This window comes from Hemitrygon akajei, unplaced genomic scaffold (genome assembly GCF_048418815.1).
Source record: "Hemitrygon akajei unplaced genomic scaffold, sHemAka1.3 Scf000082, whole genome shotgun sequence".
Taxonomy (NCBI): domain Eukaryota; kingdom Metazoa; phylum Chordata; class Chondrichthyes; order Myliobatiformes; family Dasyatidae; genus Hemitrygon; species Hemitrygon akajei.
Window position 1 is genome coordinate 1262210 of NW_027331968.1, and position 25973 is coordinate 1288182.

The 25973-nt window shown below is 44.2% G+C and overlaps 1 protein-coding gene across 1 annotated transcript; it reads right to left on the minus strand.

The window, feature by feature from the left end:
* Positions 1-2084: 2084 nt before the first annotated feature.
* Positions 2085-25507, minus strand: LOC140722620 (uncharacterized). Its single transcript, XM_073037324.1, is given in 3 exon segments — positions 2085-3717; positions 14896-16361; positions 25483-25507. Coding segments are annotated over 3 exon segments (2793 nt in total). The 3' UTR covers positions 2085-2415.
* Positions 25508-25973: the final 466 nt, after the last annotated feature.

Below are 25973 nucleotides of genomic sequence, written 5' to 3' on the forward strand. Positions count from 1 at the left end.
GTGGTGATGATTGGGGCAGCATAGATAAATAAATAATAAGCTGCTTCAGCAACTGTCAAAGCAGAATAGGCTTGCTAAGCCTTCCCCTTAATTACACTTTGTAAGAGAATTTTCTTTCTGCTTTTCTGCCTCTCCAGCCTGAAACTGCGTTTGCCTTTCAGGAGCCTCCATCTTTAATTTTTCTAACTTGTACTGGGGCTCAAGCTCACTAGGTTTACTTTCAGGAAACAACTCCAACTCCTCCACTTTAAACACACCCTCAGATATATAATGTTCAGCTATTATCCAGCGCATCAGTGCCCTCCTCATTGTCAATTTCACCTTAGCAAGTATCAACGTTTTAGCAATACTCAATCCTTCTGGTGTCCTCTAATGACTGAGAGGTTCACACTTCCAGATATCTATCAACATCCATTGCTGCTGATTTTCCACACACAAATAAATCAAAAGGGATTTCCCCAATGAAATCGATATTAAATCAATCCTCAAATTTGTTCATATCCCTGACGCAGGCCCCATTTTTTTACAAACCGTAACGCTTTAGAAATGAACCAGCAGCAACAGACTACTCCCAGTGGCCACACATTTTAATTCCACGTCCCATTCCCATTCTGATATGTCTATCCATGGCCTCCTCTACTGTCAAAATTAATCCAAACTCAGGTTGGAGGAACAACACCTTATATACCAGCTGGGTAGCCTCCGACCTGATGGGATGAACATGGACTTCACCAACTTCTGTTAATGCCCCTCTTCCCCCATCACCAACATATTTAATTGTTTGTTTGTTTTCCATGTCTCTCTGGTGCTTCCCCCCGCCACATTTCTTTCTCCTGAGGCCTCCTGTCCCATGATCCTTTTCCATCTCCAGCTCTGTATCACTTTCGCCAATCACCTTTCCAGCTCTTAGCTTCATCCCACCTCCTCCGGTCTTCTCCTATCATTTCGCATTTCACCCTTCCCCCCACTACTTTCAAATCTCTTAGTACCTTTCCTTTCAGTTAGTCCTGATGAAGGGTCTCAGCCTGAAACATCGACAGTTCTTCTCCTTATAGATGCTGCCTGGCCTGCAGTGTTCTACCAGCATTTTGTGTGTGTTGTTTGAATTACCAGCATCTGCAGATTTCCTCTTGAGTGTTATGTGTACAAATGATAGATAGATAGACAGATAGATAGATAGATACTTTATTCATCCCCATTGGGAAATTCAACTTTTTTCCAATGTCCCATACACTTGTTGTAGCAAAACTAATTACATACAGTACTTAACTCAGTAAAAAATATGATATGCATTCAAATCACTATCTCAAAAAGCATTAATAATAGCTTTTAAAAAGTTCTTAAGTCCTGGCAGTTGAATTGTAAAGCCTAATGGCATTGGGGAGTATTGACCTCTTCATCCTGTCTGAGGAGCATTGCATCAAGAGTAACCTGTCACTGAAACTGCTTCTCTGTCTCTGGATGGTGCTATGTAGAGGATGATCAGAGTTTTCCATAATTGACCGTAGCCTACTCAGCGCCCTTCGCTCAGCTACCGATGTTAAACTCTCCAGTACTTTGCCCACGACAGAGCCCGCCTTCCTTACCAGCTTATTAAGACGTGAGGCGTCCCTCTTCTTAATGCTTCCTCCCCAACACGCCATCACAAAGAAGAGGGCGCTCTCCACAACTGACCTATAGAACATCATCATCTCACTACAGATATTGAATGACGCCAACCTTCTTAGGAAGTACAGTCGACTCTGTGCCTTCCTGCACAAGGCATCTGTGTTGGCAGTCCAGTCTAGGATATGTATGTGCATAAATATAACTCCCAAACTATTGAGCTCGGGGGAAACAAGGCTTGTAGTCTTGAGATGGTAAAGTATGAAAGTTCAGTTCAACCACAGAATAGGTGATGAGAGAGATAATTGTAATCCAGGGTAAATGTTGAGAGGTTCCATGGTGGTAAAACGAGACAACAGTCACTGTAGATTTTATCTGTCATCCTTCCAAATCCACATACTAATTATCACCCGAAGTAACTTGTCATAAGGGGTATCGTCTTAAAATGAATTACCACACCACAGCCAGGCAAGGGTTAACACATAAGTGGCCTCCACAGGATATCCCAAATCAGATCCACTCCTATGGGTCAAATGAGGTGACAACCACACATTTGATGTACGGTGAATTGATAATTAGCCCACCCTTGTGGGCAAAGGAAAGTACCAAACAGTGACCCTTGGCCACTAGTTCCCTGGTTTCGATTCTTCCATTTTTCCTCCTTCATCTCCATCTGACTCTGAGTGTCTGTGTCCTCGGTTAAAACTGAACAAGCTGCACGTGATGTAAACAAGCTGCAAGTCAGACTGATTTGCCTTCTTAATCTCTCTCTCTCTCTCTCTTAAAATGACAGTCCACAGCAAACAAAACCTAGGGATTCATAACAATGGCCACTCCCCATTGTGAGCTGACAGGTGAGCCAGTAGGTGGGATAACTGAGTGAATCCCTTCCCACAGACTTGAGCAGGTGAACGGCTTCTCCCCAGTGTGAACTCGCTGATGACTCTGTAGGCTGGATGACCGAGTGAATCTCTTCCCACAGATTGAGCAGGTGAACGGCTTCTCCCCAGTGTGAACTCGCTGATGACTCTGGAGGTGGGATGACTGAGTGAATCCCTTCCCACAGACTGAGCAGGTGAATGGCCTCTCCCCAGTGTGAAGTCGCTGGTGTCTCTGTAGGGTGGAAGAGTCAGTGAATCTCTTCCCACAGACTGAGCAGGTGAACGGCCTCTCCCCAGTGTGAACTCGCTGATGACTCTGTAGGTTGGCTGGATCAGTGAATTTCTTCCCACAGACTGAGCAGGTGAATGGCTTCTCCCCAGTGTGAACTCGCTGGTGTCTCTGCAGGCTGGATAAATTACTGAATGTCTTCCCACAGACTGAGCATGTGAACAGCTTCTCCCCAGTGTGAACTCGCTGATGACTCTGTAGGTGGGATGACCGAGTGAATCCTTTCCCACATTCTGAACAGATGAACGGCTTCTCCCCAGTGTGAACTCGCTGATGTCTCAGTAGGTGGGATGAATGAATGAATCTCTTTCCACATTCTGAGCAGGTGAACGGCCTCTCCCCAGTGTGAACTCGGTGATGTACCAGTAGGGTAGATGACAGAGTGAATCCTTTCCCACATTTTGAGCAGGTGAATGGCCTCTCCCCAGTGTGAACTCGCTGATGATTCTGTAGGTGGTATGAATGAGTGAAACTCTTCCCACAGACTAAGCAGGTGAACGGCTTCTCCCCAGTGTGAACTCGCTGGTGCCTCTGTAGGTTGGATGACTGAGTGAATCCTTTCCCACATTCTGAGCAGGTGAACGGCTTCTCCCCAGTGTGAACTCGCTGATGACTCTGTAGTTGGGATGAATGAGTGAATCCCTTCCCACAGACTGAGCAGGTGAACGGCTTCTCCCCAGTGTGAACTCGCTGATGTCTCTGTAGGGTGGAAGATTCAGTGTATCTCTTCCCACATTCTGAGCAGGTGAACGGCTTCTCCCCAGTGTGAACTCGCTGATGTCTCAGTAGGCGGGATGACAGTGTGAATCCCTTTCCACAGACTGAGCAGGTGAATGGCTTCTCCCCAGTGTGTACTCGCTGATGTACCAGTAGGGTAGATGACCGAGTGAATCCTTTCCCACAGACTGAGCAGGTGAATGGCTTCTCCCCAGTGTGAACTCGCTGGTGAGCCATTAGGTCAGATGACTGAGTGAATCCTTTCCCAGAAATTCAGCAGATGACCAGCCTCTGCCCAGTGTGGTGTGAACTGACTGGTGTGTCAACAGGTGGGATGACCAACTGAACCCCTTCTCACACACAGAACAGATGAATGGCCTTGCCCAGTGTGAACTTGCTGATGTACCTTTAATTCTGATAACCGAGAGAATCCATTCCCACTGTTTGAGCAGGTGAACAGCCTTTCTCCTGTGTAAATTACAGGCGTGCCAGTTGGTCAAATGAGCGAGTGAATCCCTCCCCACTGTCTGAGCACGAAGGGTGGTCAATTGGATCCCTTGTTCCACTTCTTAAATATCTAGACAGAGACAACAAAACTGCTGTGCCGTGTTTGAGCTTCCTGGAGATGAATTCCTTCTCATTTTTAACCTGTAAAAGATTTACAAAATCCATCAATGGGTGTAGGACAACATTTCAGATTAAATTACTTGAGTTACCAAGGTTTGATCTGGTATCACACTGTTACAGTGAGGTTCAACGAAAGTTGGACAGAGAAATCAACTCCTGACTGGGCAGAGTGCTGGTATCTGGAATGACCATCAATTCCCTGATGCTCTTCCTGTCTCTATAAGAATGGGGCATTTCTGCCATCTCCAATCAGTGCCTTGGCTCAGTTTGACTCTCTCCATTGATATTATTCCCTGTTCCCACTGAGCTGCATGGGTTCCTCACCCCACAGTAACTGAAACACTCTCACACAAATAGTTTTTCTTGACGTGCAGCTGGGATCTACTTTTATGTATTATTAACTTAAAGTGTCACAGTTTTAATGCCATATAAAACATTCCTGCTGAAATGACTGGTTGGTTCACACAGCTGTCAAAAGGGGTTAGAGTGAATTTTTGTATTATTTCAGGTTCTTGTCACAATCATAGAAAATTTCAACACAGAAACAGGCCCTTTGGGCCATCTAGTTTGTGCTGAACTATTTAAACAGCCCACTCCCACACCTCTACCATCCAGGTACCAACAGAAAACCTCTTAAATGTTGAAATTGAGCTCACATGCACCACTTGTGCTGGCTGCTCATTCCACACCAGGATGACCGTCTGTGTGAAGAAGTTTCCCCTCATGTTCCGTTAACATTTCACCTTTCACCCTTAACCCATGTCCTCTGGTTGTTGTCCCACACAATCTTCGTGGAAAAAGCCAGCTTGCATTAACACTATCTGTGCCTCTCTATCACAATCAAATCTCCCCTCAATCTTCTACATTCCAAGGAATGAAGTCCTGATTTGTTCAATCTTTCCTTCTAACCCAACTCCTCCAGACCTGGCAAAATCCTTGTGAATTTTCTCTGAACTCTCTGAACTTCTTTTACAGCTTTCCTGTAGGCAGGTGACCACAACTGCACAGAATTCTCCAAATCAGGCCTCACCAATGTCTTCTACAAGTCAACATAACATCCATCTATTGTCAGTATATGGTTCATGAAGGCCAATGAACTAAAATCTTTCCTTCCATCCCTATCTACCTGTGGTACCACTTTCAGTGAATTAAGGACTTGTACTCCCAGGTCCCTTTCTTCCACAACACTCCTCCGTGCCCGACCAGTCACTGTGAAAGACCTCACTTGGTAGGTCATACCAAAGTGCAACAACTCACACTGGTCTGCAGTAAATTCCATTTTCCATTTTTCAAACCATTTTCCCAGTGGGTCCAGATCACACTGCAAGCCATGATAGTCTTCCTCACTGTCCACTGCCCCCAGTCTTGGTGTCACCCACAAATTTGCTGATCCAGTTAACCACACTATCATCCAGATTACTGATATAGATGACAAACAACAACAGATCCAGCACTGATCCCTGTGGCAACCACTAGTCACAGGCTTCCAGTCGGAGAGGCAACCATCTGCTACCACACTCTGGCTTCTCCCAAAGACAGTGTCTCATCCAATTTACTGTCTCATCTTGAATGCTGAGTGACTGAACCTTCTTGACCAACCTCCCATATGAGACTTTGTCAAGTGCCTTGCTAACGTCCATGTAGACAACATCTACTGCCTTGCCTTCATCCACTTCCCAGATAACTTCCTCGAGAGACTCTATAAGATTGGCCAGAGCCATGCTGTCTATCCTTTATCAGTCCACACCTATCCAAATACTTACAGTATATACTTGGTTCCTGCACACACATTCCAATAACTTTCCCAGTACTGATGTCAAGCTCACAAACATATAATTTCTAGTTTATTTTTACAGACTTTCTAGAACAGCAGAACAACATTGTCTGTCCTCCAATCCTCCAGTACCTCACCTGTCACTAAGGATGATTTAAATATCTGTGCTGAGGCCCCGATAAGTTCTGCACTTGTCTTCCGCAGGGTCCTAGTGAACAACTTGTCATGCCCTGGGGATTGATCCACACTGATTTGCCTCAAGACAGCAAACCCCTCCACCTCTGTAATCTGTACAGGGTCCATGAAGTTGATGCAGCTTTGCCTCACTTCTATAGACTCTGTGTCCATCCCCTGAGTAAATACGGATGCAAAAAAAATCTCCCCAAGTCTATGTTATCCCTTCATATGGATTACCATTCTGATCTTCCAGAGAATTAATTTTTTCCCTTGCAATCTTTTTGCTCTTAACATATCTGCAGAATCCCTGAGGATTCTCCTTCACCTTGTCTGCTGGGGCAACCTCATGCCTTCTTTTATTTCTTTCATAAGTGTTCACTTGAATTTCCTGTATTTCATAAGTACCCCATTTGTTCCTATCTGCCTGTACCTGGTATGCACCTCCTTTTTATTCATCTGGGAGAGGAAAGCCAAAGGGGTGATAGAGCTGCATGCTGGGAGGTGGGGGTAAGGAGGGTTAAACTAAAGTTGCAGGGGGAATGGGAGCCTGAGTAATAGAACAGATAGTGGAGAGGTTGTGGAGACAGATGTTGTTCAGGCCTCAGACAAAGTCAGGAATGAAAAAGTTGAACATGGTGCAGTGAATATGCTGAGCCCTGTATATTTCAATACAAGGAGCAGCGTAGGAAAGGTGGATGTGTTCAGGGCATGGATCAACACCTGGAATCAACACTGGAATCTGGCAACTGTGGATTGGGACAGGCTGCTTTATGGCAAAGGTGTGCTTGGTAAATGGGAGGCCTTCAAAGCAAAATTTTGAAAGTAGTAAGCGGGTATATCAGAATAAAAGGTAAAGATAGAAACTGTAGGGAAACTTGGATTGCAAGAGATATTGAGACCCTGGTAAAGCACAAAATGGAATTGCATAACAGGGATAGGCAGTCAGTTTCTTATGGATATCAGAAATGCAAGAGAACACATAAGAAATAAATCAGGATGGCTAAAAGATGGCATGAGGTCGCTGTCACAGAAAAGGTGAAGGATAATCCTCAGGGATTCTAGTGATAGATTAAGAGCAAAAGGATTGCAAGGCACAAAGTTGGTCCTCTGGAAGACCGGAATGACAATCCACGTGTGGAAACAAAGCAGATGGGGGAGATCTTAAATATTTTTCCATCTCTATTTACTCAGGAGATGGACAAAGGGTCTATGGGAGTGTGGAAAAGTGGCATTAACCATTTCAACCCTGGGGTAAAAAAAACACTCCTCTGGCCACTCACACGCTCAATACCCCTCATCATTTTATACACCAAAAAATGTCTCTAAATATAAACAAGGAAATTATACATTGCACAATCTACTTTCCACGATTCAGTACATTTACACAGACAGGTGTGTAAAAAGGGCCCAAAGAATATCAGGGACAAACAGGCCCAATTCATCCCATCCACAAACTATTTCTGCTGCTACCATCCAGGAAACGGTACCACAGCAAAAGGAGCAACAGGCTCTGGGACATCATCTTCCACCAGGCCATCAGACTGATTAATTCATGCTGATACAATTGCATTTCCATGTTATATTGACTGTCCTATGTACAAACGATCTATTATAAATTACTGTAAATTACACATTGCACATTTAGATGGAGATGTAACGTGAAGATTTCTACTCCTCATGTTTATGAAGTATGTATCTAATAAAGTCAATTCAATTCACCCTCTCCACTATCTGTTCTGTCATTCTGGCTCCCATTCCCCCTACAACTTATTTTAACCACATCACCCCCTCCCCTGCTCACTACCACTAGCAGGCCTTACCACTATGATATTCGTCCCCTCTTGTTCTGTTCCTCTAACTAACGAATCCCCTATCAGCCTTTTGACTTTCCTCTGCCAGGTAATTCCCCCCAACAGTTTCTAAAGTGATCCACCTGTTGTTGTGGGGGATGGCCACTAGAGTACTCTGCGATGGCTATTTAACCTCATTCCCCTTCCTGATTCTCATCCAGTTTCCTGTGTCCGGCACCTTGGGTGTAACTCACCTCTCTTCATGTCATATCAATCACCCCCTCCAACTGCTGGATGATCTGGAATTCACCCATTTCAAGTTGCAGCTCATTGAAGTGCAGGGTTACAAACTGCAGCTGGATGCACATCTTGTAGGTGAGGGCATCAGGGACACTGGAGGTCTCCCCTCCTTCCCTCCAATACCTCTCTAATTTGTAATAATCTCCCCTCTAACTTATAATAACCAGTGTGAAGATAAATCTTGTACTGTGTATTTTTTACCCAGTGACAAGATGTGCACAGTGAATTTTATATGGAGAGGTATTCATCTTAACAGCTAGCAAATCACTGTCAATAGGAACTTTGATCTCCTCTGGGTTTGATTGAGTTCATCTGCACTCTCACACAACCTATGTAGCAGGCCTGTAACGGAAATGGAGGATTTTCTCACCAAAGTTTTTGCACATTGTCCATATGTGGTTTCCTTGCTAAATTATGCTTTAAAAAGTCAGATTTCCAAATATCACTCCACTTCTTCCCACTTGCAAATTCTCCAGCAACTCTTGCATCACCAAAATGCAAACAGGCATCACTAGTTTCTGTATTCTACATAAATATTTCCTCTGAACCCTCCCCCAATGACTGACGGTGGTGGACTCAGTGATGGTATATGAAGGGGAGGGCAGTAGCCTGTCTCACCGGAGTCTGGCACATGTGTGATGTGAAAGCTACTTGTTGCCCAAGACAAAGGTGTTTGATATCATTATGTACACAGAGAGAATTGGACAAAACATGTTCTCACCGGTAGAAAAGTCCAGAGCAAGAGGAGGTAGAGCAAACAACACACAATCTACGGAAAAGAGTACTAATGCTGATTTTCTGAACTGCTGATGTAAAATATTTTGTTCCCTTTCTCTGAGTTCCTAATCCTTACATTTAGATAGCTGGAGCTCAGCTCTGTCTGAGAGATCCATCGGTTCCCATTCCCTCATCAACCGGAAGCTCCCCGGGGCCCGTGTACGGATCGTGGGGCTGAGAGAGAGGGAAGAGGGCAGGACTGTCCCGGGATTGTTGGCCACGGTGTCCGAAATTCAAAGGAATTATCCCGAAGTCGGTGTTTAAGCTAAAAACACGGGGAATCGCTCTTACCCGCAGCCGACATTTTCAAAGCCTTCTGTGTACTGCGCGCATGCGTGATACTCGGGGACGTCCTCAGCCTGACGCCTGCGCAGTTCATTGGCGCTTCAGCGCCGGCGAAATTCTTAACGCATTGCCTTATGGGTAATCACGGTGCCATTAAATATTTCTGTAAGCACCTGTTCAATGTCCATACCTCATTTTTTCGTGTGTGTATAGAAAAATCTGCAGCTGTTTTAACGCAGAAAGCGGCTCCTATAAGCAATATACTCAATATCAACGTGTATCTAATGCCAAAGTAAAATGCAGATATAAAACACAGGAGATTCTGCAGTTGCTGGAAATACACAGACGCACACACACAAAACGCTGGAGGAACTCTGCAATTCAGAGAGCAACTAAGCAGCGGAGTAGACAGGCTAGACACGCTGAAGGTGCTCGGCCTAAACGTTTCCTTTTTATGCCTCTCCACAATTGCTGCCTGACTGTTGATTTCCACCAGTATTTTGCAGAAATTAACCACCTTTTTTTTCGATCAACCAGTTTCCAAATGCTTCTAATCTTTCTTTTGTAGCCACATCCTGCTGGTCTGATTCCTCCTCCTCGTAAACTCTAGACCCCATCTCTCTTTGCAGCCCCAAAGCCCTGACTCAATCTGGCAACTCTTTGGTTTCTGACTCTGCACCATCGAAGATTCACTCGCTAGCCTGCTGTCACACTTCAGAGGCGCATTGTGTTACGAGACCGCAGGTTCGCTAACTGTGAGTGTCGCTTTAAGTGCCTGAGTGAGGCGGGGCAGTGACGTCAGACACAAAGGGGGAGGGAGGGAGAGAGAGAGGGGAAGGCGTAGGGGAGGAGAGGGGGGAGGGAACGTCAAAACCACAGTGAGCTCATCGTCTTATTCAGACTGGAGAAAATCATGCGGGTGTATAGGATGATGAGAGGCATTGGTCGTGTGGATAGCCAGAGGCTTTTCCCCAGGGCTGAAACGGCTAACACGAGGGGGAATAGGTTGAAACTGCTTGGAAGTAGGTACAGAGGAGATATCAGAGCTAAGTTTTTTTTAAGCAAACACTGATGTGTGTGTGTGTGTGGAATGCACTGCCAGCGATGATGGTAGAGGCGGATACAATAGGGTCTTTTAAGAGACTCTGAGATAGGTACATGGAGCTTAGGAAAATAGATTTCTATGATTCTGTGAAATTTATGGGAAATCTCCTATCCCACAGAGTGGTGACTAGTGGCAACCTGTCACCTCAGCGAGAGTGAGAGGGGAACAGCAGGGGTAGATTTTGATATACGGATATGGAACAGAAACATGGGCAGGAACCAGATGGGCTGAGTGACCTTTCTAGTGTACATTGTGAGTGTGGTAGAGACAGTAAGTACCTGAGACACGGGATTTGATACAGAACTGATTTATCGTTCACAGATCCACAATATTAAACATCAGTCTTGTTTAAGGCTATCATCAGCAGTACAGACTCCTCCAATGCTCAGTGACCAGGGTTCAGTCCTGGGTGCGATGAGCAGCCGCAAGAACTGCAGAATCTGACAGTAACAGTCCCTCATGAACCTGCAGCTGCCTTCAGTTACTGTGATGGTTAGACTTTTAACACAGAGATGATTTGAACTTCCTCCCTGATGTAGGAGGTTTCAGACCAAATATGTAGGGGAGAAGGAAAACAAAAAGATAATAAAGTTGCGTGCACTGTTAGGGATAAGCAGAGAGGAAGAGGTGGAGAGTTTCTTAAATGCATTTATTTTAATGCTAGGAGCATTGTAAGAAAGGTGGATGAGGTTAGAGCATGGATTGATACCTGGAAATATGATGTTGTAGCTATTAGTGAAACATGGTTGCAGGAAGGGTGTGATTGGCAACTAAATATTCCTAGATTTCGTTGCTTCAGGTGTGATCGAATTGGAGGGGCAAGAGGGGGAGGCGTTGCATTGCTTGTCCAAGAAAATATCGGGGTGGTGTTTTGACAGGATAGATTAGAGGGCTCGTCTAGGGAGGCTATTTGGGTGGAATTAAGGAATGGGAAAGTTATAGTAACACATAGGGGTGTATTATAGACCACCTAATGGGGAGCGAGAATTGGAGGAGCAAATTTGTAAGGAGATAGCAAATATTTGTAGTAAGCTCAAGGTTGTGATTGTGGCAGATTTTAATTTTCCACACATAGACTGGGAAGCCCATTCTGTAAAATGGCTGGATGGTTTTGAGTTTGTAAAATGTGTGCAGGATAGGTTTTTGCAGCAATACATAGAGGTACCAACTAGAGAAGTGGCAGCGTTGGATCTCCTGCTGGGAATGAGATAGCTCAGGTGATGGAGGTAAGTGTTGGGGAGCACATACCATTTGATCACAATACCATTTGTTTCAAAATAATTATGGAGAAGGATAGGACTGGTACCAGGGTTGAGATTTTTGATTGGAGAAAGGCTAACTTTGAGGAGATGCAAAAAGATTTAGGAGTGGATTGGGACAATTTGTTTATGGAAAGGATATAATAGAGAAATGGAGGTCATTTAAAGGTGAAATTTTGAGGGTACAGAATCTTTATGTTCCTATTAGTTTGAAAGGAAAGGTTAAAGGTTCGAGAGTGCCATGGTTTTCAAGGGATATTGGAAACTTGGTTAGGGAAATGAGAGAGATCTATAATCAATATAGGCAGCATGGAGCAATTGTGGTGCTCGAAAAATATAAAGAATGTAAAAAGAATCTAATATAAAGAATGTAAAAATAAATTAGAAAAGCTAAAAGAGGATATGAGGCTGCTTTGGCAAGTAAGGTGAAAATGAATCCAAAGGGTTTCTACAGTTATATTAACAGCAAAAGGATAATGAGGGATAAAATTGGTCCCTTAGAGAATCAGAGTGGACAGCTATGTGTGGAGCCAAAAGGAGTGGGGGAGGTTTTGAAAAAATTATTTTCATCGGTATTCACTTAGGAGAATTATATTGAATTGTGTAAGGTAAGGGAAACAAGTAGGGTAGTTATGGAAACTAAGAGGATTAACGAAGAGGAAGTACTAAAGCTTTTAAAGAATATAAAAGTGGACAAGTCTCTGGTCCTGACAGGATATTTCCTAGAACCTTGAGGGAAGTTAGTGTAGAAATAGCAGGGACTCTGACAAAAATATTTCTAATGTCACTTGAAAGGGGGATGGTGCCGGAGGATTGGCGTATTGCTCATGTTGTTCCATTGTTTAAAAAGGGTTCTCAGAGTGAACCTAGCAATGATGGGCCTGTAAGTTTGACATCAGTGGTGGGTAAATTAACGGAAAATATTCTTAGATATGGTATATATAATTATCTGATTAGACAGGGTCTGTTTAGGAACAGTCAATGTGGATTTGTGTGTGGATGGTCACGTTTGATAAAACATATTGAACTTTTTGAAGTGGGTACTAGGAAAGTTGACAAGGGTAAAGCAGTGGATGTTGTCTATATGGACTTCAGTAAGGCCTTTGACAAGATTCCACATGGAAGGTTAGTTAGGAAGGTTCAATCGTTAGGTATTAATTTTGAAGTAGTAAAATGGATTCAACAGTGGCTAGATGGGAGATGCCAGAGAGTAGTGGTGGATAACTGTTTGTCAGGTTAGAGGCCGGTGACTAGTGGTGTGCCTCAGGGATCTGTACTGGGTCTAATGTTGTTTGTCATATACATTAATGATCTGGATGATGGGGCGGTAAATTGGATTAGAAAGTATGCAGATGATACTAAGATAGGTGGCGTTGTGGATAATGAAGCAGGTTTTGAAAGCTTGCAGCGAGATTTAAGCCAGTTAGAAGAGTGGACAGAAAGATGTCAGATGGAGGTTAATGCTGATCTGTGAGGTGCTACATTTTGGTAGGTCTAATCAAAATAGGACATACATGGTAAATAGTAGGGCATTGAAGAATGCAGTAGAACAGAGTGATCTATGGGGCATAGATAATAGAATGATGGTGAATAGTCCCCTGAAGGTGGAATCTCATGTGGATAGGGTTGTGAAGACAGCTTTTGGTATGCTGGCCTTTATAAATCAGAGTATTGAGTATAGGAGTTGAGATGTAATGTTAAAATTATACAAGGCATTGTTCAGGCCAAATTTGAAGTACTGTGTACAGTTCTGTTCACCGAATTATAGGAAAGATGTCAATATAATAGAGAGGGTACAGAGAAGATTTACTAGAATGTTACCTGGGTTTCAGCACCTAAGTTACAAAGAAAGGTTGAACAAGTTAGGTCTTTATTCTTTGGAGCATAGAAGTTTGAGTGGAGACTTAATAGATGTATTTAAAATTATGACGGAGATAGGTGGAGTTGATGCGGATAGACTTTTTCCATTGAGAGTAGGGAGATTCAAACAAGAGGACATGATTTGAGAGTTAGGGGGCAAAAGTTTAGGGGTAACACAAGTGGGAACTTCATTACTCAGAGAGCGGTAGCTGTGTGGAGGAGCTTCCAGTAGAAGTGGTAGAAGCAGGTTCGATATTTTTTTTTAAATGGATAGGTATATGGACAGGAAAAGAATGGAGGGTTATGAGCTGAGTGCAGGTCAGTGGGATTAGGTAAGAGTAAGCTTTCAGCATGGACTAGAAGGGCTGAGATGGCCTGTTTCCATGCTGTAATTGTTATATGGTTATATAATAACCATCCGGAAATTATATTACAGGATGAACAAGCAGGAATAACTCCCTCAATAGATATAACCATTCCCAACACCCACATCTTCGTCAACCAATGGAGCACCTCACAACAGGTATTGTTTCTGTCATCAGTCAGACAACCGAATTATTTTCTGTCAATCAGCTTCGAAATGGTCCTACTCTGTTATTCGGTTCCACTCCCTGCTGCTGATTCCCTTCTCATGATACGTTCTTACCCCAAACATCTTCCAGAGCCCCACACTCTACCCTGTGCAGACCTGCCTCTGGTTTCTGATCATGATTCTTTGAACATCCAACTGATGGTTTCCAATTCTACTTCCAGTCTTTAAAGGACACTGGTGTTTTCAACAACCCTTTGTAAGCAGGAAAAATGACCCATAAAATGGAAATGAGTCATAATTAAGGAGGTTAACTACCAATGTCATTCTTCCTCAGCCCAGAGATTTGAGGGGCGAAGAACATCTCAGACAGAACTGCAGTCAGCTCAACTTCTTCAGTCTGCAGGAAATTCAAGGGAAACCTCTTCACCCACAGAGTGGTGACTATTTGGAACCCATCACCACAGGGAGAGTGAGAGGTGAATAACAGGGGATGATTTAAAAGGACTGTCGTGGAATTGAATCTCGGCAAGGTCTGGGCAGCCTGAGTTGACTCTCTACTGTGCACTACGTGTGTTATAAATTCACTAAGTACCAGAGACAGAGTTTAAACTAAAACTGATTTATTTGTCTCAGGTCCAGAGTATTAAACACATCTCATTAAAGGTGAATATGCAGCAGAAGAAACTCCTCCCATGCCCAGTGAACAGGGTGCAGAACTGGGTGTGGTGAGCAGCAGCAATAATTGCAGAGTTCAGCACCGACAGTCACTCTCGAAATTGCATTCAGCAACGGTGATGGACACACATCCAGTGAACGGTCTCTCCAGTGTGAACTCAATGATGCACATTTGGTTGATTTGACTGAGAGAATCTCTTCCCAAAGTCCGAGCAGGTGTCCAGAGTCTCCCCGGTGTGAACTGACTGGTGTGCTCGCAGGTGGGATGACTGAGTGAATCCCTTCCCACAGTCTGAGCAGGAGAATGGCTTCTCCCCAGTGTGAACTCGCTGATGTGCTTGCAGGTGGGATGACTGAGTGAATCCCTTCCCACAGTCTGAGCAGGTGAATGGCCTCTCCCCAGTGTGAACTCGCTGATGTACCTTCACTTGAGATGGAAAAGTGAATGCCTTCCCACATTCTGAGCAGGTGAATGGCCTCTCCCCAGTGTGAACTCGCTGATGTGCTTGTAGGTGGGATGACTGAGTGAATCCTTTCCCACACTCTGTGCAGGTGAACGACCTCTCCCCAGTGTGAACTCGTTGATGTGCTTGCAGGTGGGATGACTGAGTGAATCTTTTCCCACACTCTGTGCAGGTGAACGGCCTCTCACCAGTGTGTACTAATTGGTGTTTCAGTAGGTGAGATGACGACCTGAACGCCTTCCCACAGTCTGAGCAGGTGAATGGCCTCTCCCCACTGTGACCTCGCTCATGTAGCTTAAGATTAGATGACGAAGTGAATCCTTTCCCACATTCTGAGCAGATGAACGGCCTCTCCCCAGTGTGAACTCATTGATGTAACTTAAGTTGGAATGATGTAGTGAATTCTTTCCCACAGTCTGAGCATGTGAATGGCCTCTCCCCAGTGTGAACTCGCTGATGCACCTTAAGGTTAAATAATGAAGTGAATCCTTTCCCACAGTCTGAACAGATGAATGGCTTCTCCCCAGTGTGAGCTCGCTGATGTGCTTGTAGGTTGGATGACTGAGTGAATCGCTTCCCACAGTCTAAGCAGGTGAATGGCCTTTCCCCAGTGTGAACTCGCTGATGCACTTTAAGGTTAGATGATGAAGTGAATCCTTTCCCACAGTCTGAGCAGATGAACGGCTTCTCCCCAGTGTGAACTCGCTGATGTACCTTAAATTGAGATGATGAAGTGAATCCTTTCCCACAGTCCAAGCAGGCGAATGGCCTCTCCCCAGTGTGAACTGACTGGTGTGCTTGTAGGTAGGATGACTGAGTGAATCCCTTCCCACAGTCTGAGCAAGTGAACGGTCTCTCCCCAGTGTGAACTCGCTGATGTACCTTAAGTTGAGATGATGAAGTGAATCCCTTCCCACAGTCCGAGCAGGTGAACGGCCTCTCACCAGTGTGAACTGACTGGTGTCTCAGTAGGTGAGATGACAACGCAAATCCCTTCCCACAGTCTGAACAGGTGAACGGCCTCTCACCAGTGTGAACTGACCGGTGTGCTTGTAGGGTAGCGAATCGTGCGAATGCCTTTCCACAGTCCGAGCAGGCGAATGGCCTCTCCCCAGTGTGAACTGACTGGTGTGCTTGCAGATTAGCTGACAACGTGAATCCCTTCCCACAGTCTGAGCAGGTGAATGGCCGCTCCCCGGTGTGAACTCGCTGTTGAGCCATTAGGTCAGTTGACTGAGTGAATCCTTCCACACAAATTCAATGTGCACTGACTGGTGTATGCAACAGGCAGGAAGACTGTCTCAATCCATTCTCACCCACAGAACAGATGAATGGCTTTGCCCATGGTGAACCTGCTGATGTACCTTCAGTTGAAATGACCGACTGAATCCATTCCCACTGTCTGAGCAGATAAATGGATTCCCCCGTGTAAATTGACAGCATGCCAGTCGGTCAGATGATCGAGTGAATTCCTCCCCACAGTCTGAGTAGGAATGATGATCGAGTGAATCCCTTGTTCCACTTCTTAAATATCTGGACATAGACAACAAAATGGCGTGTTGTGTCAGACAAACCCGTAGATAATTTCCTTATTGTTTTTAACCTGAAAAAAGATTTATAGTACATCATAAAGTGAAGGACAACATTTCAGATGAGATCAATTGAGTTGTCATGGTGTGATCTGACATCACATTGTTACAGTGAGGTTCAACCCAAGTTGGAGAGAGAAATCATCTTCCAACTGGGCACAGTGCTGGTATCTGGAATAAGAATGGGGCATTTCTGCCATCTCCAATCTGTGACCTGGCTCAGTTTGACTCTCTCCATTAGTATTATTCCCTGTTCCCAATGAGCTGCAAATGTGCCTGGCCCCACAGTAACTGACCTCTCTCATGCAAATACCCTTTGTTGATGTGTAGCTGGGATTTTCTTTTATCTACTGTCAATATAAAGTGCCACAGTTTTGAAGCCATGTAAACATTTCCTGCCCAGATGAATGGTTGGTCCACACAGCTGTTAAAAGGAATTAAATGAATAATCATATTATTTCAGGTTCTTGTCAGTCATAGAAAAATACAACACAGAATCCAGCCCTTTGGGCCATTTAGTTTGTGCTGAACTATTTAAACTGCCCACTCACATATTCCTACCATCCACGTACCTATATGAACCTCTTAAATGTTGAAATTGAGCTTGCCTGCACCACTTGTACTGGCTGCTCATTCCATACCCGAATGACCGTCAGTGTGAAGACATTTCCCCTCATGTTCCCCTCACCTTTCCCCCTTAACCCATGGCCTCTGGTTGTAGTGCCACCCCATCTCAGTGGTAAAACCCAGCTTGCATTTACCCCATCTATAACCTTCATAATTTTGATATACTTCCATCAAGTCTCCCCTCAATCTTCTACATTCCAAGGAATTCCAATTGTGGGGAATTTTAACATGCGAGTGGATTGGGAAAATCAGGTCGGCACTGGATATCAAGAGAGAGAATTTGTAGAATGTCTCCGAGATGGCTTTTTAGAACAGGTTGTTGTTGAGCCCACTAGGGGATCGGCTGTACTGGATTGGGTATTGTGCAATGAACCGGAAGTAATTAGAGAGATGGAAGTGAAGGAACCCTCAGGAAATTTTCGAATGGAAAAAGCATGCAACCATTGCTGACAAGAGAAGTCAAAGCCAAAGTAAAAGCGAAGCAGAGGGCATACAAGGAAGCAAAATTAGTCGGAAGACAGAGGATTGGGAAGTTTTTAAAAGCTTACAAAAGGAAACTAAGAAGGTCATTAAGAGGGAAAACATGAACTATGAAAGGAAGCTAGCAAATAATATCAAAGATATTATTTTCAAGTAAAAGCTTTTTCAAGTATATAAAGAGTAAAAGACTGGTGTGAGTAGATATAGGACCGATAGAAAACGATGCTGGAGAAATTGTAATGGGAGATAAGGAGATGGCGGAGGAACTGAACGAGTATTTTGCATCAGTCTTCACTGAGGAACCATTTGACAAGGTGCCACACGAGGCTGCTAAACAAGATAAGAGCCCATGGAATTATGGGAAAGTTACATACGTGGATAGAGCATTGGTTGATTAGTGGGAAACAGAGAGTGGGAGTAATGGGATCCCATTCTGGTTGGCTGCCGGTTACCAGTGGTATTCCACAGGGTTCTATGTTGGGGCCGCTTCTTTTTACATTGTATATCATCGATTTGGATTATAGAATAGATGGCTTTGTGGCTAAGTTTGCTGACAATACAAAGATAGGTGGAGGGTCTGATAGTGCTGAGGAAAGAGAGTCTGCAGAGAGACTTGGATAGATTGGGGAAATGGGCAAAGAAGTGGCAAATTAATTACGATGTCGGAAAGTGTATCGTCATGCACTTTGGTAGAAGAAATAAATGGGCAGACTATTATTTAAATAGGGAGAGAATTCAAAGTTCTGAGACGCAATGGGACTTGGGAGTCCTCATGTAGTATACCCTTAAGGTTAACCTCCAGGTTGAGTCGGTGGTGAAGGCGGCAAATGTAATGTTGGTATTCATTTCTAGAGGAATAGAGTATAGGAACAGGGATGTAATGTTGAGGCTCTATCAGGCACTGATAAGACCTCACTTGGAATACTGTGTGCAGTTTTGGGCTCCTTATTTAGGAAAGGATGTTCTGTCTTTGGAAAGGGTTCAGAGAAGATTCACTAGAATGATTCCAGGAACGAGAGGGTTAACGTATAAGGAATGTTTGACCGTTCTTGGACTGTACTCCTTGGAGTTTAGAAGAATGAGGTAAGACCTGATAGAAACATTTCGAATGTTGAAAGGCATGGACAGAGTGGATGCGGCAAAGTTGTTTCCCATGGTGGGAGATTCCAGTACAAGAGGGCATGACTTAATGATTGAAGGGTGCCCATTCAGAACAGAGATGCAAGAATTTTTTTTAGCCAGAAGGTGGTGAATATGTGAAATTTATTGCCACGGGCCACAGTGGAGGCCAAGTCATTGGGTGTATCTAAGGCAGATATTGATAGGCATCTGAGTAGCCAGGACATCGAAGGTTATGGTGAGAAGGCGGGAGAATGGGACTAAAGGGGAGATTGACTGGATCAGCTCAAGATAAAATGGCAGAGCAGACTCGATGGGCCAAGTGACCGACTTCTGCTCCTTTGTCTTATGGTCTTATGGAATAAAGTCCTGACCTGTTCAATCTCTCCTTACAACCCAAGTCCTCCGGACCTGGCAACATCCTTGCGAATTTTCGCTGAACTCCTTCAAAGTCTTTACATCTTTCCTGTAGGTTGGTGACCAAAACTGCACTCAATACTCCAAATTAGGCCTCACCAATGTCTTGTACAATGTCAACATAACATTCATCTCCTGTACTCAGTACTTTGGTTCATGAAGGCCAATGTACAAAAATCTTTCTTTCCATCCCCATTGAACTGTGACACCACTTTCAGTGAATTATAGACCTGTATTCCCCGAATCCTTTCCTCTACAACACTCCTCAGTGCCCAGTCACTGTGTAAGATCCACCTGGTAGGTCCTACCAAACTGCCACAACTCGCATGTTTCTGCTTTAACTTCTACCTTTCATTTCTCAAAACATTTTTCCAGCGAGTCCAGGTCACACTGCTAGCCATGATAGTCTTCCTCGCTGTCCACTAGACCACCAATCTTGGTGTCACCCACAAATTTGCTGATCCAGTTAAGCACACCAACATCCAGATTACTGATATAGATGACAAACAACAACAGATCCTGCACTGATCCCTATGGCACACAACTAATCACAGGCTTACAGTTAGAGAGGGAACCATCTGCTACCACACTCTGGCTTCTCCCAAAGGCAGTGTCACATCCGATTTACTGTCTCATCTTGAATGCTGAGTGACTGAACCTTCTTGACCAACCTCCCATATGAGACTTTGTCAAGTGCCTTGCTAAAGTCCATGTAGACAACATCCTCTGCCTTGCCTTCATCCACTTTCCTGATAACTTCCTTGAGAGACTCTATAAGATTGGTTAGACATGACCTACCATGCACAAAGCCATGCTGTCTATTCTTAATCAGTCCACATCGATCCAAATACTTATATATCCGGTTCCTGCACATAACTTGCAATAACTTTGCCCCTACTGATGTCAAGCTCACCAACGTACAATTTCTTATTTATTTTTAGAGCCTTTCTTGGACAGTAGAACAACATTGTCTGTCCTCCAATCCTCCAGTACCTCACCTGTCACTAAGGATCATTTAAATATCTGTGTTTGTGCCCTGACAATTTCTGCACTTGTCTTCCGCAGGGTCCCAGGGAAGAACTTGTCAGGCCTTGAGGACTTATCCACACTAATTTGCCTTATGACAGTAAACAACTCCACATCTGTAATCTGTACAGAGTCCATGAAGTTGTTGCTGCTTTGCCTCACTTCTATAGACTCTGTGTTCATCTCTTGAGTAAATACGGATGCAAAAAAAAAAAATCTCCCCATCTATTTTGTTTCCTCATATGGATTACCATTCTGATCTTGCAGAGGATTAATTTTTTTCCCCTTGCAATCTTTTTGCTCTTAACATATCAGCAGAATCCCTGAGGATTCTCCTTCACCTTGTCTGCTGGGGCAAGCTGATGCCTTCTTTTATTTCTTTCATAAGTGTTCACTTCAATTTCCTGTATTTCATAAGTACCTCATTTGTTCCTATCTGCCTGTACCTGGTATGCACCTCCTTTTTATTGATCTGGGAGAGGAAAGCTAAAGGGGTGATAGAGCTGCATGGTGGGAGGTGGGGGTAAGGAGGGTTAAACTAAAGTTGCAGGGGGAATGGGAGCCAGAATAACAGAACAGATAGTGGAGAGGTTGTGGAGACAGATGTTGTTCAGGCCTCAGACAAAGTCAGGAATGAAAACGTTGAGCATGGTGCAGTGAATATGCTGAGCCCTGTATATTTCAATACAAGAAGCAGCGTAGGAAAGGCGGATGTGTTCAGGGATGGATCAACACCTGGAATTAAGATACTAGGATCTGGCAACTGTGGACTGGGACAGGCTCCTTTATGGCAAAGGTGTGCTTGGTAAATGGGAGGCCTTCAAAGTGAAATTTTGAAAGTACAAAGCGGGTATGTGCTTGTCAGAATAAAAGGTAAAGATAGAAACTCGGAATCAGAATCAGGTTTATTATCACTGGCATGTGTCGTGAAATTTGTTAACTTAGCAGCAGCAGTTCAATGCAGTACAGAACCTAGCATAGATAATAATAAAATATCAATAAAATAAATACATTAAAACATTAGAAATAAATTAAATAAATTATGTATAATGGATAGATAATTAAAAATGTGCAAAAACAGTAAAAGTGAGATAGTGTCCAAAGCTTCAAAGTCCATTTAGGAATCAGATGGCAGATGGGAAGAGGCTGTTGTTGAATCGCTGAGTGTGTGCCTTCAGGCCTGATGGTAACAGTGAGAAAAGGGCATGCCCTGGGTGCTGGTGGACATTAATAATAAATGCTGCCTTTCTGAGAGACTGCTTCCTAAAGATGTCCTGGATACTTTGTAGGCTAGTACCCAAGATGGAGCTGACTAGATTTACAACCTTCTGCAGCTTCTTACGGTCCTGTGCAGAAGCCCCTCCACAACAGACAGTGATCCAGTTTGTCAGAATGCTCTCCACAGTAAAACGATAGAAGTTTTTGAGCGTATTTGTTGACATGCCAAACCACTTCAAAGTCCTAATAAAGTATAGCCACTGTCGTGCCTTCTTTCTGGCTACATCAATGTGCTGGGACCAGATTAGATCCTCAGAGATCATGACACCCAGGAATTTAAAGTTGCTCACTGTCTCTACTTCTGATCCCTCTATGAGGATTGGTACGTGCTCCCTCATCTTACTCTTCCTGAAGTCCACAATCTGCTCTTTCGTCTTACTGACATTGAGTGTCAGGTTGTGGCTGTGGTACCCTTCCACTAGCTAGCATATCTCACTCCTGTACGCTCCCTCGTCACCATCTGAGATTCTACCAACAATGGTTGTATCGTTAGCAAATTTGTAGATGGTGTTTGAGCTATGCCTAGCCACACAGTCATTTGTATACAGAAAGTACAGCAGTGGGCTAAGCACACACCCCTGAGGTGCAGCAGTGTTGATTGACAGCGAAGAGGATATGTTAAACTGTAGGGAACCTTGGAATTCAAGAGATTTTGGGACCCTGGTGAAGCACAAAATGGAGTTGCATAACAGGGATAAGCAGGCAAATTCTAGTGGAGTATAAGAAATGCAAGAGAACACATTAGAAATAAATCAGGATGGCTAAAAGAAGGCATGAGGTTGCCCTCACAAAACAAGGTGAAGGATAATCCTCAGGGCTTCTAGAGATAGATTAAGAGCAAAAGTTTTGCAAGGGAGAAAGTTGGTCCTCTGGAAGACCGGAATGGCAATCCACGTGTGGAAACAAAGCAGATAGGGAGATCCTCATTTTCTCTAATCTCTGTTTACTCAGCAAACGGGATACATCAGCAAACATCAAGATGGCGGCGCGACGACGCAGGGCGCAGCGGCCACTCCAGTAAGGAATATCCGTTATCTGTAAGTAGGGGCCGTGCACAATCCTGATTTGATTGAGACGGATGTGTGAAGCACGGAGGAACATCTGGCGAAACTTCTGACATGCCTGTGCTGCTGACGCTGCTACTGAGCGATCGGAGAGATCTCCAGAGAGGAAGGCCCCGAATCCTCGGCTTTGCCTGTTGCTTGGTGGCCGGAGCCGGGGTTGAAGCACTCGGCAGAGATGGTGCTCGGTGCTCGGTGTCGGAGGGCTGGTCGGAGGCACGAAGTTGTCGGAAGTTTTCGGACGGACTCACAGTTGGCTGTGCTCGGGTGCTTCCAGAGGCTGCATCGGGAAGTTTTGCCACGTTGGAGGTTTCTTCCTTCTGCCATCTGCGTGAGATGACGGGCTATCTGGGACTTTGAGACTTTTTTTTACCGTGCCCATGGTCTGCTCTTATCAAATTATGGTATTGCTTTGCACTGTTGTAACTGTATGTTATAATTATGTGATTTTTTTTGGTCAGTTAGTCTTGGTCTGTCTTGTGTTTATGTGATATCATACTGGAGGAACATTGAATTTCCCCTTGGGGATGAATAAAGTATCTATCTATCTATCTATCTATCTAAAATCTATGGAAGTGTGGAAAAACAGCATTAACATCGTGAACCCTGTACACACTAAAGTACAGGAGGTGTTTCCTATCCTGAGGCAGATCAGGGTGGATAAATCTCCAGGGCATGACAAGGTGCTCCCTTAGACCCTGTCGGAGGCAAGTGCAGAAATTGTCGGGCCCCTGGCAGAGATCATTAAGTCATCCTTTGTGATGGGGGTGGTACCAGATGATTGGAAGTTAACCAAATTTGTTTTGCTCCTAAACATACAACAGTGATACCTACAGCACATTACAGGCTCTTTGGCCCACAGTCCTGTGCCAACCATGTAACCTACTCTAGAAGCTGCCTGGAACTTCCCCAGCACATAGCCCTCTATTTTTCTGTGTACCTATCTAAGAGGCTGTTAAAAGACCCTATTGTATCTGCCTCAAACACGGCTGCTGGCAGTGCATTACGCACATCCAGCACTCTCTGTGTAAAAAACTTACCCCTGACATCCCCTCGCTATCCATTTCCAAGCACCTTAAAAGACTGTATGCCCCCCCATATTGGCCAATTCTGCCCTGGGAAAAAACCTCTGGCTATCCACATGATCAATGCCCCTCATCATCTGATACATCTAAAAAAGGCTCTAAACATAAACAAGGAAATAATACATTGCTTTGAGGATTTGTTTGAAGTATAGTAGTTTTTTCCCTCTCACACTGAGAGTGGTGAGTGCATGGAATGGGCTGCCAGCGGCTGTGGTGGAGGCGGAAATGAAAGGGTCTTTAAGAGACTCCTGGATGGATACATGGAGTTTGGAAAGTTAGAGGGCTAGGGGTAAGCCTAGGTAGATCTAAGGTAAGGATATGTTTGAGCCAAAAGGTCTGTGTTGTGCTGTAGGTTTTCCATGTTTCTGTGTAGACAAAATACAAGGGTATAGATTGGGTAATTGCAAGCAGGCTTCTTCAACTGATTTTAAGTGTGACAACAACCAGAGGTGATGGGTAAGTGGGGACGTGAAAATTTATGGGGAACAAATTATTGGCCTTGAGAGTGTGGAATGAGATGCCAGCACAAGTGGTGTATGGTAGCTCGATTTCACAATTTAAGAGAAGTTTGGATGGGTATCTGGATGGTAGGTGTATGGAGTGCTAAGGTCCCGGTGCAGGTCATTGCATTCCACAGCTTGAATGTTTTTCCAGCATTGAGAAGATGGGCCAAATGGCAGGTTTCTGTACTGAACTTCTCCATGTTTCAATGACAGAGAAGCTGGCCAGACTTGATTGGAAGGGAAACTGGCAGCAGTGACAATGGAGCAGCAATGGCTGGAGTTTCTGGAGCAATTTGGGAGCTGAGTGATCGATACATCCCCAAGTAGAGCAAGCATTGGAAAGGCAGGAGGACAAAACTGTGGTGAAATGACAAGCCAAACCCAACATAAAAGCCAAAGAGAGGGCAAACAAAAGAGCAAAAACTATTGGCAAACTTTTAGAAGCCAACAGATGACAACTTAAAAAAAAGGTCAGATATGCTCAGGGCATGGAATGATGATATTGTAGCCATTAATGCATCTTGGTTGCACCCAACAGCCTGAGGCATTTAGAGGAACAAAATATATGGGGCCTCGATTTCTCTTGAAAACCAAGGTTCCCTGCACCATTTGCATCTCAACTTTTATTTTGACAGACACATACAAACTCTACACCCTTAAAATTTCACTTCTGAAGGCGTCCCACTGACTAAGTACTCCTTTGCCAAAAAACATTCTGTCTGAAACCACACTTGTCAAATCCTTTCTGATACCATCAAAATTGACCTTTCTCCAATTTAGAATGTCACCCCGTGTTCCGGACCTCTCTTTCTCCATATTTACTTGGAATCTAATAGCATTATGATCACTAGATACAAAGTGTTCCCATATACTAATTTCTGTCACTAGCCCTGGATCGTTTCCTAACAGCTTATTGCACACTTCTACATCAGGAATTCTGCGTCCTGATTAAGGGCACATTTGACAAACTCTACCCTATCTCATCCTTTTACAGTATGAGAGTCCCAGTCAATATATGGAAAGTTAAAATTGCTTACAATCTCAGCCTTTGTTTCTTGTAATAGTCTGCGATCTCCCTACAAATTTGTTCCTCTAATGGATACAGGATAAACCCTCCTGACATCAATGGATCTGCTGTTGAGAGGGTGAACAGCTTTAAGTTCCTCAGCATACACATTACCGAGGATCTCACCAGGTCCGTACATATCGGCTGTGTGGTGAAAAAGGCACAACAGCGCCTCTTTCACCTCAGACTGTTGAAGAAGTTTGGAATGGTTCCCCAAATCCCAAAAACTTTCTACAGGGGCAACTTGAGAACATTCTGAGAGTCTGCATCACTGCCTGGTATGGGAACTGTACTTCCCCAGTTGCAGGACTCTGCAGAGAGTGGTGCATACAGCCCAGCCCATCTGTATATGTGAACTTCCCACTATCCAGGGTATTTATATTATGGTGTAAAACAGACCCATTGGATCATTGGGGAGCTCAGTCACCCCAACCACAGACTGTTGCAGCCGCTACCATCCGGGAAATGGTACCGCAGCATAAAAGTCAGGACCGCCAGGATCCGGGACAGCCTCTTCCACCAGGCCATCAGACTGATTCATTCATGCTGATACAATTGTATTTCTGTTATCTTGAATGCCCTGTTGTACATCTTAATTATTATTA